Raw genomic sequence first — 14337 nt, forward strand, 5'->3', positions numbered from 1 at the left:
TTCCCTGTCCTGTCTGTCCTCTGTCCCCTGCCCTGCCCTGTCTGTCCCCTGTCCTCTGTCCCCTGTCCTGTCTGTCCTCTGTCCCCTCCCAGCACATCCTGATAGTCCAGAGGCAGCTGAATGTGTTGGAGGAGGAGCGGGAGGAGTTTCGCCTGGCTGTCAGACAGTACATGGAGTGTGCCTGCGCCCAGACAGGCTGTCTGCAGTAAGAGTTCATACACTACAACTCTATCTCTGCATAACAACTTCCTGTAGTAAATATAAAGATTTTAGTTTTTCAGACTCGTTAAACCTAATACTGGGGTTAAAAAACCAGTTTTAATAGCTTGGTGGGTGTTTCTATGTGTGCTATTTCACACGTACATTGTAAATGTGTTGTTTCATATCCCAACTCCCCCTGAGACACAAATCAACAGATTGGTTTTTCACCTTGTTGGCTCGGGGGTTTTCAAACTAGCGACCTTTGGGTTACTGGCCCAACACTCTAACCCCTCATCGGTATACTCAGAGAGATACGTGGTGTTTACACAGTAAAGGTGAGCAGAGGACAGCATGCGCACTGCTTCTCGTTGAATAGTCAAATTAGTGGGAGAGTATGTATAGTACGTATAATCTGTGTACGGAGGAGGCAGGAGAGAGGAGGAAATACAGATTGTACGTGTGGTTGTGTTGTATAGCCGCAGAGCCTTTAGACGTGCCATGAGGCACAGCAGGGTATGTGACTCAGTCTCACGGACAGTCGTCTTTCTCTCTCTTTCTCTCCACCGCACCTGCTGTCTCAAACTCTGAATGAATGAAAAGCCATCTGACATTTACTCCTGAGGTGCTGACTTGCTGCACCCTCTACAACCACTGTGATTATTATTATTTGACCCTGCTGGTCATCTATGAACATTTGAACATCTTGGCCATGTTCTGTTATAATCTCCACCAGAAGAGGACTGGCAATCCCTCATAGCCTGGTTCCTCTCTAGGTTTCTTCCTAGGTTCCTGCCTTTCTAGGGTGTTTTTCCTAGCCACCGTGCTTCTACACCTGCATTGCTTGCTGTTTGGGGTTTTAGGCTGGGTTTCTGTACAGCACTTTGTGACATCTGCTGATGTAAAATTGGCTTTATAAATACATGTTATTGATTGAGAGAGAGAGAGAGAGAGAGAGAAAGAGAAGGAGGGGAAAGAGAGAGAGAGAGAAAGAGAGCAAGAGAGAGAGAAAGCAATATATATATATAGAGAGAGAGAGAGAGAGAGAGAGAGAGAGAGAGAGAGAGAGAGAGAGAGAGAGAGAGAGAGAGAGAGAGAGAGAGAGAGAAGCCTACAGGATGGGATGACATTAAAGAAGTCTTATCATTAACAATTCCCAAAACAACAAGAATCCTGCCAGTGTTTCAATCAGTAGTTTGAATAAATCCTAATGAATTTCTCTGGGAATAAAAAACTAAAGCTGTAAGGAAAACATAGTTGATGAACATAGTAAACAAAATCTACTTAGTGACTGGAAAACAAAAGCTGTACAAAGAAAATCAGTCTAAGCATGAGTAAAAAGTACAAGCTGTATAATCATACATGTATGTCACTTTACTTGCTAATTAGACACTTTATTTTGTTGTTTATTTTGTTGTTTATTTTGTTGTTTATTTCTATATTTATTTTGTTGTTTATTTTGTTGTTTATTTCTATATTTATTTTGTTGTTTATTTTGTTGTTTATTTATATATTTATTTTGTTGTTTATTTCTATATTTATTTTGTTGTTTATTTTGTTGTTTATTTTGTTGTTTATTTTGTTGTTTATTTATGTTTATTTTGTTGTTTATTTATATATTTATTTTGTTGTTTATTTATATATTTATTTTGTTGTTTATTTTGTTGTTTATTTTGTTGTTTATTTATATATTTATTTTGTTGTTTATTTATATATTTATTTTGTTGTTTGTTGTGGTTAGTGTGACAGTTCAACGACTGGCTGATGAGTCCCGTTTCATCCTGTACGAGTTCTGGGAACACAACCACGTGTGGAAGAAGTAGGTTTCTCTCTAGCTGACAATCATTATCAGTGGAAACTAAACGCCGTGTTTTGACTCTCCTCCAGTTTGTCCCCAACTGTGACACACTTCCTCTGAGGAAGACATCATGTGGAGTCGAAACGATCACTTTTCAACTGCTCATTAAATTAAAACCCGAGCTAAGAACATATGTCTCTCTGCCTGCTGTTCGAAATGCTCCAACTTAATTAATCAACTTAATCGGAATTAATCTGTTTTTTTGGGAAGTTCTTCTTGGGTAAGACCCCCAATGACTTGAATGTAAAAGCACTTTGAGCACTTGGGAAGTTGAAGTTGTGTTTCTGTGTTTTCTATGTGCAGCCATCTGCAGACCAACTACAGTAAGACGTTCCAGCGTGGCAACGTGGACTTCCTGGAGACACCAGAGCTCATGACCACCATGCTGGTGCCTGGTACGTCACTCAACAACACACCTGGGTGTCATACTGAATTCTTTCACGTGTTCTGAACATTGTCTTAAAGGTCCAATGCAGCAGTTTTTACATCAATATCAAATCCTTTTTTCGGGGGGGTGACAATTTAGTTCCTTATTAACCAGATATCCATCCAACCATTTCATGCGGATGATTACCTGACGCGTGAAAAACTGTTACCACCGGGGCTGATGGAAACATGAAATGCCGGTACAATTATATTAGAAGCCTGACAAGTTGTTCATTTGACATGGTGGGATCTTTTTTGTGTCAGTATAATTAATTAGTCTCTCTCTCTCTCTCTCTCTCTCTCTCTGTCTCTCTCTCTGTCTGTCTGTCTGTCTGTCTCTCTTTCTCTCTCTCTCTCTCTCTCTCTCTCTCTCTCTCTCTCTCTCTCTCTCTCTCTCTCTCTGCTCTTAATGCACAAATATTGGTACAATAACCATCGAATCAAAGTCAACTTGGAGTCACTAAAACTTGGGAAAGATTTGGGATGCAGATTATTAGATTACAGATTAAATAAATGATGAACTTCACAGGGTGGTGTGGTGAAAGAGCACGGTGATGAGCTTGACCCTCCTTTCCAATAAATATGGAGAGTCTTATTCTGGTGACATGATGATGGATTGCTTGGCTGCCATTTTGACAAATACAAATAATATCGCTCTTATCCATAATAATCTCACACTGTGGAATCCCGAGTGGGCACATTCGCTATATAACTCACTGTGGAATCCCGAGTGGGCACATTCGCTATATAACTCACTGTGGAATCCTGAGTGGGCACATTCGCTATATAACTCACTGTGGAATCCTGAGTGGGCACATTCGCTATATAACTCACTGTGGAATCCTGAGTGGGCACATTCGCTATATAACTAAAAAAAATTGTGACAAAACCATCAGTAGAGTTGAAAATGAGATGGAAACCCATTTAAATTATATTTTTAATTTGGTACATGGACATTTTAACTGCAAATGTTATTTTATGTCACTCACTCACAGCCTTTTATCTGCAAAGTCAGTTTGATGGAAACACATCTCTGGTGGGAAGATTAGCATATTTTTGAATATTCGCATGTTAATCTGTCGCGTATTGGATGAAAACCTAGCTACTGTAATATTTTTCCATTAACTGGACAAAATATATTTTTTAGCAAAATACTATTTCTCAAGTAAGAATTTTGCCAGGACTGTGGGGAGCGAAAAACGGAACGCTAGCTGTTATTGGTAGAGAGGTTCGGAACGCTAGCTGTTATTGGTAGAGAGGTTCGGAACGCTAGCTGTTATTGGTAGAGAGGTTCGGAACGCTAGCTGTTATTGGTAGAGAGGTTCGGAACGCTAGCTGTTATTGGTAGAGAGGTTCGGAACGCTAGCTGTTATTGGTAGAGAGGTTCGGAACGCTAGCTGTTATTGGTAGAGAGGTTCGGAACGCTAGCTGTTATTGGTAGAGAGGTTCGGAACGCTAGCTGTTATTGGTAGAGAGGTTCGGAACGCTAGCTGTTATTGGTAGAGAGGTTCGGAACGCTAGCTGTTATTGGTAGAGAGGTTCGGAACGCTAGCTGTTATTGGTCTATTAACCAATTTACCGCATGGTGATGTCACCAGGCGAGCTGTAACCCATGGAAACCTGCTGATTAGAAGGTCCTGTGTTGATTGTATTTTCAAACTAGCAACTATCAGGAAGTAAACACTGATCAAATGTTTTAACACTTTTACAGTGTTAGTTTGATCAGCTGTTGTACAATATGATACTGCAATTGACCTTTAAGCCTGCCTGGGGTACCATGTTGATTGAGTTGGCACTTCTGGGACTACTATTGAAGGTGAGCGACCCGGCTCTACGTATTGGACTGGTTTGTGACTAACGGACTCTGATTAGAGGGGAATAAAGCAGCCCACGTATGAACACAGAGGAAGTTCATTTAAACACACCGAGGAAGACGGGGATGAAGTATTCTCACACATCCCATGTACAAAAGTCCAACCATGCTCACAGACTGGAAAAAGACAGTTCTGGTATGGGCAAGATTTACTCCCTTTGAGAGCCTGGGCCAGGCTGGCTAGCCAATCAGGACCTGGAGAGACTGCATGGCTAGAGTGTGTTGGCTGAAGCCATGATTTGGAGGAGATATCAGCTATTGTCTGATTGGCTGAAGCCATGTTCTGGAGGAGATATCAGCTACTGTCTGATTGGCTGAAGCCATGTTCTGGAGGAGATATGAGCTATTGTCTGATTGGCTGAAGCCATGACTTGGAGGAGATATGAGCTATTGTCTGATTGGCTGAAGCCATGATTTGGGGGAGATATGAGCTATTGTCTGATTGGCTGAAGCCATGATTTGGAGGAGATATGAGCTGTTGTCTGATTGGCTGAAGCCATGATTTGGAGGAGATATGAGCTACTGTCTGATTGGCTGAAGCCATGATTTGGAGGAGATATGAGCTATTGTCTGATTGGCTGAAGCCATGATTTGGAGGAGATATCAGCTACTGTCTGATTGGCTGAAGACATGATTTGGAGGAGATATGAGCTACTGTCTGATTGGCTGAAGCCATGTTCTGGAAGAGATATGAGTTACTGTCTGATTGGCTGAAGCCATGTTCTGAAGGGGATATGATCTCTCACGTGAGGAGGACGAGTGAAAGCCAGACCGAGTAGCTCCCGAATGTGAACACAACACAGTGATGTAGCTTCCTGTAACACCCTCGGCAGGGGTGTTCTTTAACAATTATCAACTGGGGGGTTAGAGCCCTGAATGCTGATTGGCTGACAGCTGTGGTATATCAGACCGTATACCACGGGTATGACAAATCATGTATGTTTACTACTCTAATTACTTTGGTAACCAGTTTATAATAGCAATAAGGCACCTCGGGGGTTTGTGGTATATGGACCAATATACCACAGCTAAGGGCTGTATCCAGACACTCCGCGTTGCGTCGTACGTAATAACAGCCCTTAGCCGTGGTATATTGGCCATATACCACACCGGGCCTTATTGCTTAACTACAGTGGGGAGAACAAGTATTTGATACACTGCCGATTTTGCAGGTTTTCCTACTTACAAAGCATGTAGAGGTCTGTAATTTTTTATCATAGGTACACTTCAACTGTGAGAGACGGAATCTAAAACAAAAATCCAGAAAATCACATTGTATGATTTTTAAATAATTAATTTGCATTTTATTGCATGACATAAGTATTTGATCACCTACCAACCAGTAAGAATTCCGGCTCTCACAGACCTGTTAGTTTTTCTTTAAGAAGCCCTCCTGTTCTCCACTCATTACCTGTATTAACTGCACCTGTTTGAACTCGTTACCTGTATAAAAGACACCTGTCCACACACTCAATCAAACAGATTCCAACCTCTCCACAATGGCCAAGACCAGAGAGCTGTGTAAGGACATCAGGGATAAAATTGTAGACCTGCACAAGGCTGGGATGGGCTACAGGACAATAGGCCAGCAGCTTGGTGAGAAGGAAACAACTGTTGGCACAATTATTAGAAAATGGAAGAAGTTCAAGATGACGGTCAATCACCCTCGGTCTGGGGCTCCATGCAAGATTTCACCTCGTGGGGCATCAATGATCATGAGGAAGGTGAGGGATCAGCCCAGAACTACACGGCAGGACCTGGTCAATGACCTGAAGAGAGCTGGGACCACAGTCTCAAAGAAAACCATTAGTAACACACTACGCCGTCATGGATTAAAATCCTGCAGCGCACGCAAGGTCCCCCTGCTTAAGCCAGTGCATGTCCAGGCCTGTCTGAAGTTTGCCAATGACCATCTGGATGATCCAGAGGAGGAATGGGAGAAGATCATGTGGTCTGATGAGACAAAAATAGAGCTTTTTGGTCTAACTCCACTCACCGTGTTTGGAGGAAGAAGAAGTATGAGTACAACCCCAAGAACACCATCCCAACCGTGAAGCATGGAGGTGGAAACATCATTCTTTGGGGATGCTTTTCTGCAAAGGGGACAGGACGACTGCACCGTATTGAGGGGAGGATGGATGGGGCCATGTATCGCGAGATCTTGGCCAACAACCTCCTTCCCTCAGTAAGAGCATTGAAGATGGGTCGTGGCTGGGTCTTCCAGCATGACAACGACCCGAAACACACAGCCAGGGCAACCAAGGAGTGGCTCCGTAAGAAGCATCTCAAGGTCCTGGAGTGGCCTAGCCAGTCTCCAGACCTGAACCCAATAGAAAATCTTTGGAGGGAGCTGAACGTCCGTATTGCCCAGCGACAGCCCCGAAACCTGAAGGATCTGGAGAAGATCTGTAGGGAGGAGTGGGCCAAAATCCCTGCTGCAGTGTGTGCAAACCTAGTCAAGAACTACAGGAAACGTATGATCTCTGTAATTGCAAACAAAGGTTTCTGTACCAAATATTAAGTTCTGCTTTTCTGATGTATCAAATACTTATGTCATGCAATAAAATGCAAATTAATTACTTAAAAATCATACAATGTGATTTTCTGGATTTTTTTTTTAGATTCCGTCTCTCATAGTTGAAGTGTACCTATGATAAAAATTACAGACCTCTACATGCTTTGTAAGTAGGAAAACCTGCAAAATCGGCAGTGTATCAAATACTTGTTCTCCCCACTGTATATGCCATTTAAGCAGCCGCTTTTATACAAAGCAAGTTACGGTCATACGTATGGGTGGTCCCGGGAATCAAACCCACCAACCCACCAAACCCACCAACCCAGCCATGCTCTACTAACTGAGCTACAGAGGACCTCTATTCCATTGGTTCCATCTCGCCAGCTCAATCAATATAGTCCTCTATGTTCTTGACCACGACCCCCTTCGCACACCGGCCTCCCGGGGAGTTACATTGATTCTGAGGAGGATAATTTAGACATGTTGATTTGGAAGCGGTTTATTATGTAATGGATCAGTGTTTGTGAGTAAGTGTGTCTTCTCTCCCTCTTTTCTCTCCTTCTCTTCTCTCCCTCCCTTCTCTCCTTCCTTCTCTCCCTCCCTTCTCTCCTTCTCTTCTCTCCCTCCCTTCTCTCCTTCTCTTCTCTCCCTCCCTTCTCTCCTTCTCTTCTCTCCCTCCCTTCTCTCCTTCTCTTCTCTCCTTCTCTTCTCTCCCTCCCTTCTCTTCTCTCCCTCTCTTCTCTCCCTCCCTTCTCTCCTTCTCTTCTCTCCTTCTCTTCTCTCCCTCCCTTCTCTCCCTCCCTTCTCTCCTTCTCTTCTCTCCCTCCCTTCTCTCCTTCTCTTCTCTCCCTCCCTTCTCTCCCTCCCTTCTTTCCCTCCCTTCTCTCTTTCTTTTCTCTCCCTCTCTCCTCAGCCTCCTGGTGGGTCCTAAACAACAACTAAATGACATCACGGCAGGCCGACTGAGGACCGCTATCGATCAGAAACGTAGTTTGTAGTCTATCGTCTATCATTAGCATTGGGAAGAAGTGCACACACACACACACACACACACACACACACACACACACACACACACACACACACACACACACACACACACACACACACACTACTGTCAACTTGTACTGTGAAGTAATTCTGAATTATTATGTATCAGACCTCTGTGTCCCTTCCTCATTAGCTGTGTATTGATGATTCTGTTCCATCCTAGATGTTTACCCTGTTAGGATGATACTGTTCCATCCTAGATGTTTACCCTGTTAGGATGATACTGTTCCATCCTAGATGTTTACATCAGCAGTTTCCAGTGCTGTGTCTCAAATGGAACCCTATTCCCTACATAGTGCACTACTTTAGACCAGAGCCCTATGGAACCCTATTCCCTATATAGTGCACTACTTTAGACCAGAGCCCTGCACTCTACAGGGAATAGTGTGTCATTTGGAATGCATGCCACCTCTCGGTAGCACTATGGTTCTCTACCGGTCACAAGTTTTACAACACAAGGGTTTTTCTTTATTTTTAACTATTTTCTACATTGTAGAATAATAGTGAAGACATCAAAACTATGAAATAACACATATGGAATCATGTAGTAACCAAAAAAGTGTTAAACAAATCAAAATATATTTTATATTTAAGATTCTTCAAATAGCCACCCTTTGTCTTGATAACAGCTTTGCACAATCTTGGCATTCTCTCAACCAGCTTCATGAGATAGTCACCTGGAATGCATTTAAATTAACAGGTTTGCCTTGTTAAAAGTTAATGCATTTGAGCCAATCAGTTGTGTTGTGACAAGGTAGGGGTGGTATACAGAAGAAAGCACTATTTTGTAAAAGACCAAGTCCATATTATGGCAAGAACAGCTCAAATAAGCAAAGAGAAATGACAGTCCATCACTACTTTAAGACGTGAAGGTCAGTCAATACGGAACATTTCAAGAACTTTGAAAGTTTCTTCAAGTGCAGTCACAAAAACCATCAAGCACTATGATGAAACTGGCTCTCATGAGGACTGCTACAGGAAAGGAAGACCCAGAGTTACCTCTGCTGCAGAGGATAAGTTCATTAGAGTTGCCAGCCTGAGAAATTGCAGCACCAAATAAATGCTTCACAGTGTTCAAGTAACAGACACATCTCAGCATGAACTGTTCAGAGGAGACTGTGTGAATCAGGCCTTCATGGTCAAATTGCTGTAAAGAAACCACTACTAAAGGACACCAATAATAAGAAGAGACTTGCTTGGGCCAAGAAACACAAGCAATGGACATTAGACCAGTGGACGTCTGTCCTTTAGTCTGACAAGTCCAAATTTGAGATTTTTGGTTCCAACAGCCGTCTCTTTGTGAGACGCAGAGAAGGTGAACGGATGATCTCCGCATGTGTGGTTCCCACCGTGAAGCATGGAGGAGGAGGTTTGATGGTGTGGGGGTGCTTTGCTGGTGACACTGTCTGTGATTTATTTAGAATTCAAGACACACTTAACCAGCATGGCTACCACAGCATTCTGCAGCGATACGCCATCCTACCTGGTCTGGGCTTAGTGGGACTATCATATGTTTTTCAACAGGACAATGACCCAACACACCTCCAGGCTGTGTAAGGGCTGTTTGACCAAGAAGGAGAGTGATGGAGTGCTGCATCAGATGACCCTGACCTCCACAGTCCCCCAACCTCAACCCAATTGAGATGGTTTGGGATGAGTTGGACTGCAGAGTGAAGGAAAAGCAGCCAACAAGGGATCAGAATATGTGGGAACTCCTTCAAGACTGTTGGAAAAGCATTGCAGCTGAAGCTGGTTAAGAGAATGCCAAGCGTGTGCAAAGCTGTCATCAAGGCAAAGGGGGGCTATTTGAATATTTAATTTGTTTTATTTATTTCACCTTTATTTAACCAGGTAGGCTAGTTGAGAACAAGTTCTCATTTACAACTGCAACCTGGCCAAGATAAAGCAAAGCAGTGCGACACAAACAACAACACAGAATTACACATGGAATAAACAAGCGTACAGTCAATAACACAATAGAAAAAAATAAAGTCTATATACAGTGTGTATAACATATTTTGATTTGTTTAACCCTTTTTTTGGTTACTACATGATTCCATATGTGTTATTTCATTGTTTTGATGTCTTCGCTATTATTCTACAATGTAGAAAATAGTAAAAAATTAAGAAAAACCCTTGAATGAGTAGATGTTCTAACACTTTTGACCGGGTGTGTACATGGCTGTACTGTACAGGGAGTGTAGTGTTGTAGATTGTGTGTGCGTGTGTGGGTGTGTCCGTGGATTTGTGTCTGTGTGTGTGTGTGTCCATGTGTGTGTGTTAGAGGCTATCCCTGTGTAGTATCAGTGCTTGGGAGGATGAGAACAACCCAAGCTAACCAACAGGTCACCTTACATTTCTGAACAAAATGGATTCTATAGTTATTGGATGTATTTTAATGTGTGTAAATCATTCAGTGGTAAGAAATAAATATAATATATTGTTGTCTGTCTCTGTATCTTATTTCAATCAGGTGACATGTCACTGAGAGTCACGTTATCCCAAAATGACATGTCACATTAACCCAAAATGACCTGTCACTGAGAGTTACATTAACCCAAAATGACCTGTCACTGAGAGTTACATTAACCCAAAATGACCTGTCACTGAGAGTTACATTAACCCAAAATGACATGTCACTGAGAGTCACGTTATCCCAAAATGACATGTCACATTAACCCAAAATGACCTGTCACTGAGAGCTACATTAACCCAAAATGACATGTCACAGAGTTACATTAACCCAAAATGACCCGTCACTGAGAGTCTAGTTATCCCAAAATGACATGTCACATTAACCCAAAATGACCTGTCACTGAGAGTTACGTTAACCCAAAATGACCTGTCACTGAGAGTTACATTAACCCAAAATGACCTGTCACTGAGAGTTACATTATCATAAAATGACATGTCACTGAGAGTTACGTTACCCCAAAATGACCTGTCACTGAGAGTTACGTTATCCCGAAATGGCCTGTCACTGAGAGTTATCCCCAAATCCTAACATTGGTGAATTAGACGTTGGATTCTGTTGACTGATTCAACACTTAATTATGTTAAATCGTCAACATGTTAATTCATATGATGTCAAAGTTACGCTCTCTGTGCTTCTAACGATAGGTGAAGTGTTTCCATTCCATTTTGATGATGTCTGGTAATATGCATTTTCAGGAAGTATTGTTATGTAAACATCGTCTGAGTGTTGGCTCACCACTCAGATGTCATTTTGACTCACCGAACCCACCGAGTTTTTGGCACCCGTTCTGTAGGCTACAATGTGAGACTTGGGTAAAAGGCTTGGTAATTGCTTTTCCTCCATTTTCTAAAGGGGAAGAGTGGTCTAGCCTAACCCTTTGTCACACCGTAATGTGATGGCCAGTTGTAGAAGCTGTGCCCTGTCCTCTGAAATGTTACATAAGGCCTGTTCAAACATGAGTCATTCAGTACACTGACAGGCAGGTGTCGTTCAAAAAGAAATCACTCACTGCCACCTGGTGGACACTGGAAATACAACACCCACTAATGGCAAGGACAGACTGCCAAATGTTTATATTCAGTACAAGTAGTCAAGGGGTGCAGTGATATTTAGTAACGGGTAAAGACGGTACATTGCCAAAGGTAAATCAATAAATCAATTATAAACCCTTCACTGATGTCTATTATAGAGAGGTAGAGCTGGTATCATAAACCCTTCACTGATGTCTATTATAGAGAGATAGAGCTGGTATTATAAACCTTCACTGATGTCCATTATAGAGAGATAGAGCTGGTATTATAAACCTTCACTGATGTCCATTATAGAGAGATAGAGCTGGTATTATAAACCCTTCACTGATGTCCATTATAGAGAGATAGAGCTGGTATTATAAACCCTTCACTGATGTCTATTATAGAGAGATAGAGCTGGTATTATAAACCTTCACTGATGTCTATTATAGAGAGATAGAGCTGGTATTATAAACCCTTCAGTGATGTCTATTATAGAGAGATAGAGCTGGTATTATAAACCCTTCACTGATGTCTATTATAGAGAGATAGAGCTGGTATTATAAACCTTCACTGATGTCCATTATAGAGAGATAGAGCTGGTATTATAAACCTTCACTGATGTCCATTATAGAGAGATAGAGCTGGTATTATAAACCCTTCACTGATGTCCATTATAGAGAGATAGAGCTGGTATTATAAACCCTTCACTGATGTCTATTATAGAGAGATAGAGCTGGTATTATAAACCCTTCACTGATGTCTATTATAGAGAGATAGAGCTGGTATTATAAACCCTTCAGTGATGTCTATTATAGAGAGATAGAGCTGGTATTATAAACCCTTCACTGATGTCTATTATAGAGAGATAGAGCTGGTATTATAAACCTTCACTGATGTCCATTATAGAGAGATAGAGCTGGTATTATAAACCCTTCACTGATGTCCATTATAGAGAGATAGAGCTGGTATTATAAACCCTTCACTGATGTCTATTATAGAGAGATAGAGCTGGTATTATAAACCCTTCACTGATGTCTATTATAGAGAGATAGAGCTGGTATTATAAACCCTTCAGTGATGTCTATTATAGAGAGATAGAGCTGGTATATAAACCCTTCACTGATGTCTATTATAGAGAGATAGAGCTGGTATTATAAACCCTTCACTGATGTCTATTATAGAGAGATAGAGCTGGTATTATAAACCCTTCACTGATGTCTATTATAGAGAGATAGAGCTGGTATTTTAGTTTGTGCCAAAAACAAATGAGCCATCATAAACAGAAACAGAGAGCAAGTCACATTTGTTAATTTTTATTGATAAATTATATATTTTTAAATTTTTTATTATTCCAAGCTACAGTTTCAATGCGTTGAATTAACTATGTACAAGAAGAGAGTTTATGTTTCATCGTCACATTCAGAACAAGATCAGTTATGAGAGATTGTGCCTATTTTGTCTAGACAGGATCTACCGTAAAGCTAGCTAGATTTCACTGGCTTCAGGAAACACTCAGGCAATAAGCAGGAAGTCAGCTACATTCTAGTAGCAAAGGTGGGAGAGCTGGAGAGTTAAGGATATGATAAGGGGGAACGGTTTACCAAAAGCATCCTATGGTTCTAACCATGAACTAAGCCTTAGGATGCTTTTGGGCCCAGAACACATCAACAGTACCTTTCCTTTCTGAATCAGAAACCTAAAATAACACTGGTGTAAAACAAGAACATGTGTAGCGTGTTTAACATGTATAGCGTGTTTAACATGTATAGCGTGTTTAAAAATACATCTCATTCTCCCACCAATGATGAGAAGGCTATTGAAATGTGTTGAAGAAGTAGTTAGGTATGCTGTGAAACACTAGGACATGATAACAGTATGGTGGAGGCATAGTGAAACACTAGGACATGATAACAGTATGGTGGAGGCATAGTGAAACACTAGGACATGATAACAGTATGGTGGAGGCATAGTGAAACACTAGGACATGATAACAGTATGGTGGAGGCATAGTGAAACACTAGGACATGATAACAGTATGGTGGAGGCATAGTGAAACACTAGGACATGATAACAGTATGGTGGAGGCATAGTGAAACACTAGGACATGATAACAGTATGGTGGAGGCATAGTGAAACACTAGGACATGATAACAGTATGGTGGAGGCATAGTGAAACACTAGGACATGATAACAGTATGGTGGAGGCATAGTGAAACACTAGGACATGATAACAGTATGGTGGAGGCATAGTGAAACACTAGGACATGATAACAGTATGGTGGAGGCATAGTGAAACACTAAACATGATAACAGTATGGTGGAGGTATAGTGAAACACTAGGACATGATAACAGTATGGTGGAGGCATAGTGAAACACTAGGACATGATAACAGTATGGTGGAGGCATAGTGAAACACTAGGACATGATAACAGTATGGTGGAGGCATAGTGAAACACTAGGACATGATAACAGTATGGTGGAGGTATAGTGAAACACTAGGACATGATAACAGTATGGTGGAGGCATAGTGAAACACTAGGACATGATAACAGTATGGTGGAGGCATAGTGAAACACTAGGACATGATAACAGTATGGTGGAGGCATAGTGAAACACTAGGACATGATAACAGTATGGTGGAGGCATAGTGAAACACTAGGACATGATAACAGTATGGTGGAGGCATAGTGAAACACTAGGACATGATAACAGTATGGTGGAGGCATAGTGAAACGTCCTCGGGCAGCAACGTTGGCACACACGGGTTTAAGGAGGAAGATGTTAAAAGGGGATTTTCAGAGTATTAAAAATCAGGAACAGTACTATGTATATACAGGCAGGGCGTTACTAGGGTTACATACAGTATGGAGAAAGGAGGGACAGCTTTTGGAGCTGTGGTAACTAGCAGCAACTGAAGAGAATCATTG

General features: G+C 41.6%; 1 protein-coding gene across 1 annotated transcript in view; it reads left to right on the top strand.

The window, feature by feature from the left end:
* The window catches only part of necab1 (N-terminal EF-hand calcium binding protein 1), a 106898-nt gene extending 98460 nt beyond the window's left edge, over positions 1-8438 (top strand). Inside the window, exons 10-13 of the mRNA XM_071369063.1 lie at positions 93-205; positions 1940-2017; positions 2360-2451; positions 7784-8438. Coding sequence (XP_071225164.1) covers positions 93-205; positions 1940-2017; positions 2360-2451; positions 7784-7812 — 312 coding nt within the window. The 3' untranslated portion in view covers positions 7813-8438. The remainder of the gene's footprint in view (positions 1-92; positions 206-1939; positions 2018-2359; positions 2452-7783) is intronic.
* Positions 8439-14337: the final 5899 nt, after the last annotated feature.

The sequence above is a fragment of the Salvelinus alpinus genome, chromosome 26, assembly GCF_045679555.1.
Source record: "Salvelinus alpinus chromosome 26, SLU_Salpinus.1, whole genome shotgun sequence".
Classification (NCBI taxonomy): Eukaryota; Metazoa; Chordata; class Actinopteri; order Salmoniformes; family Salmonidae; genus Salvelinus; species Salvelinus alpinus.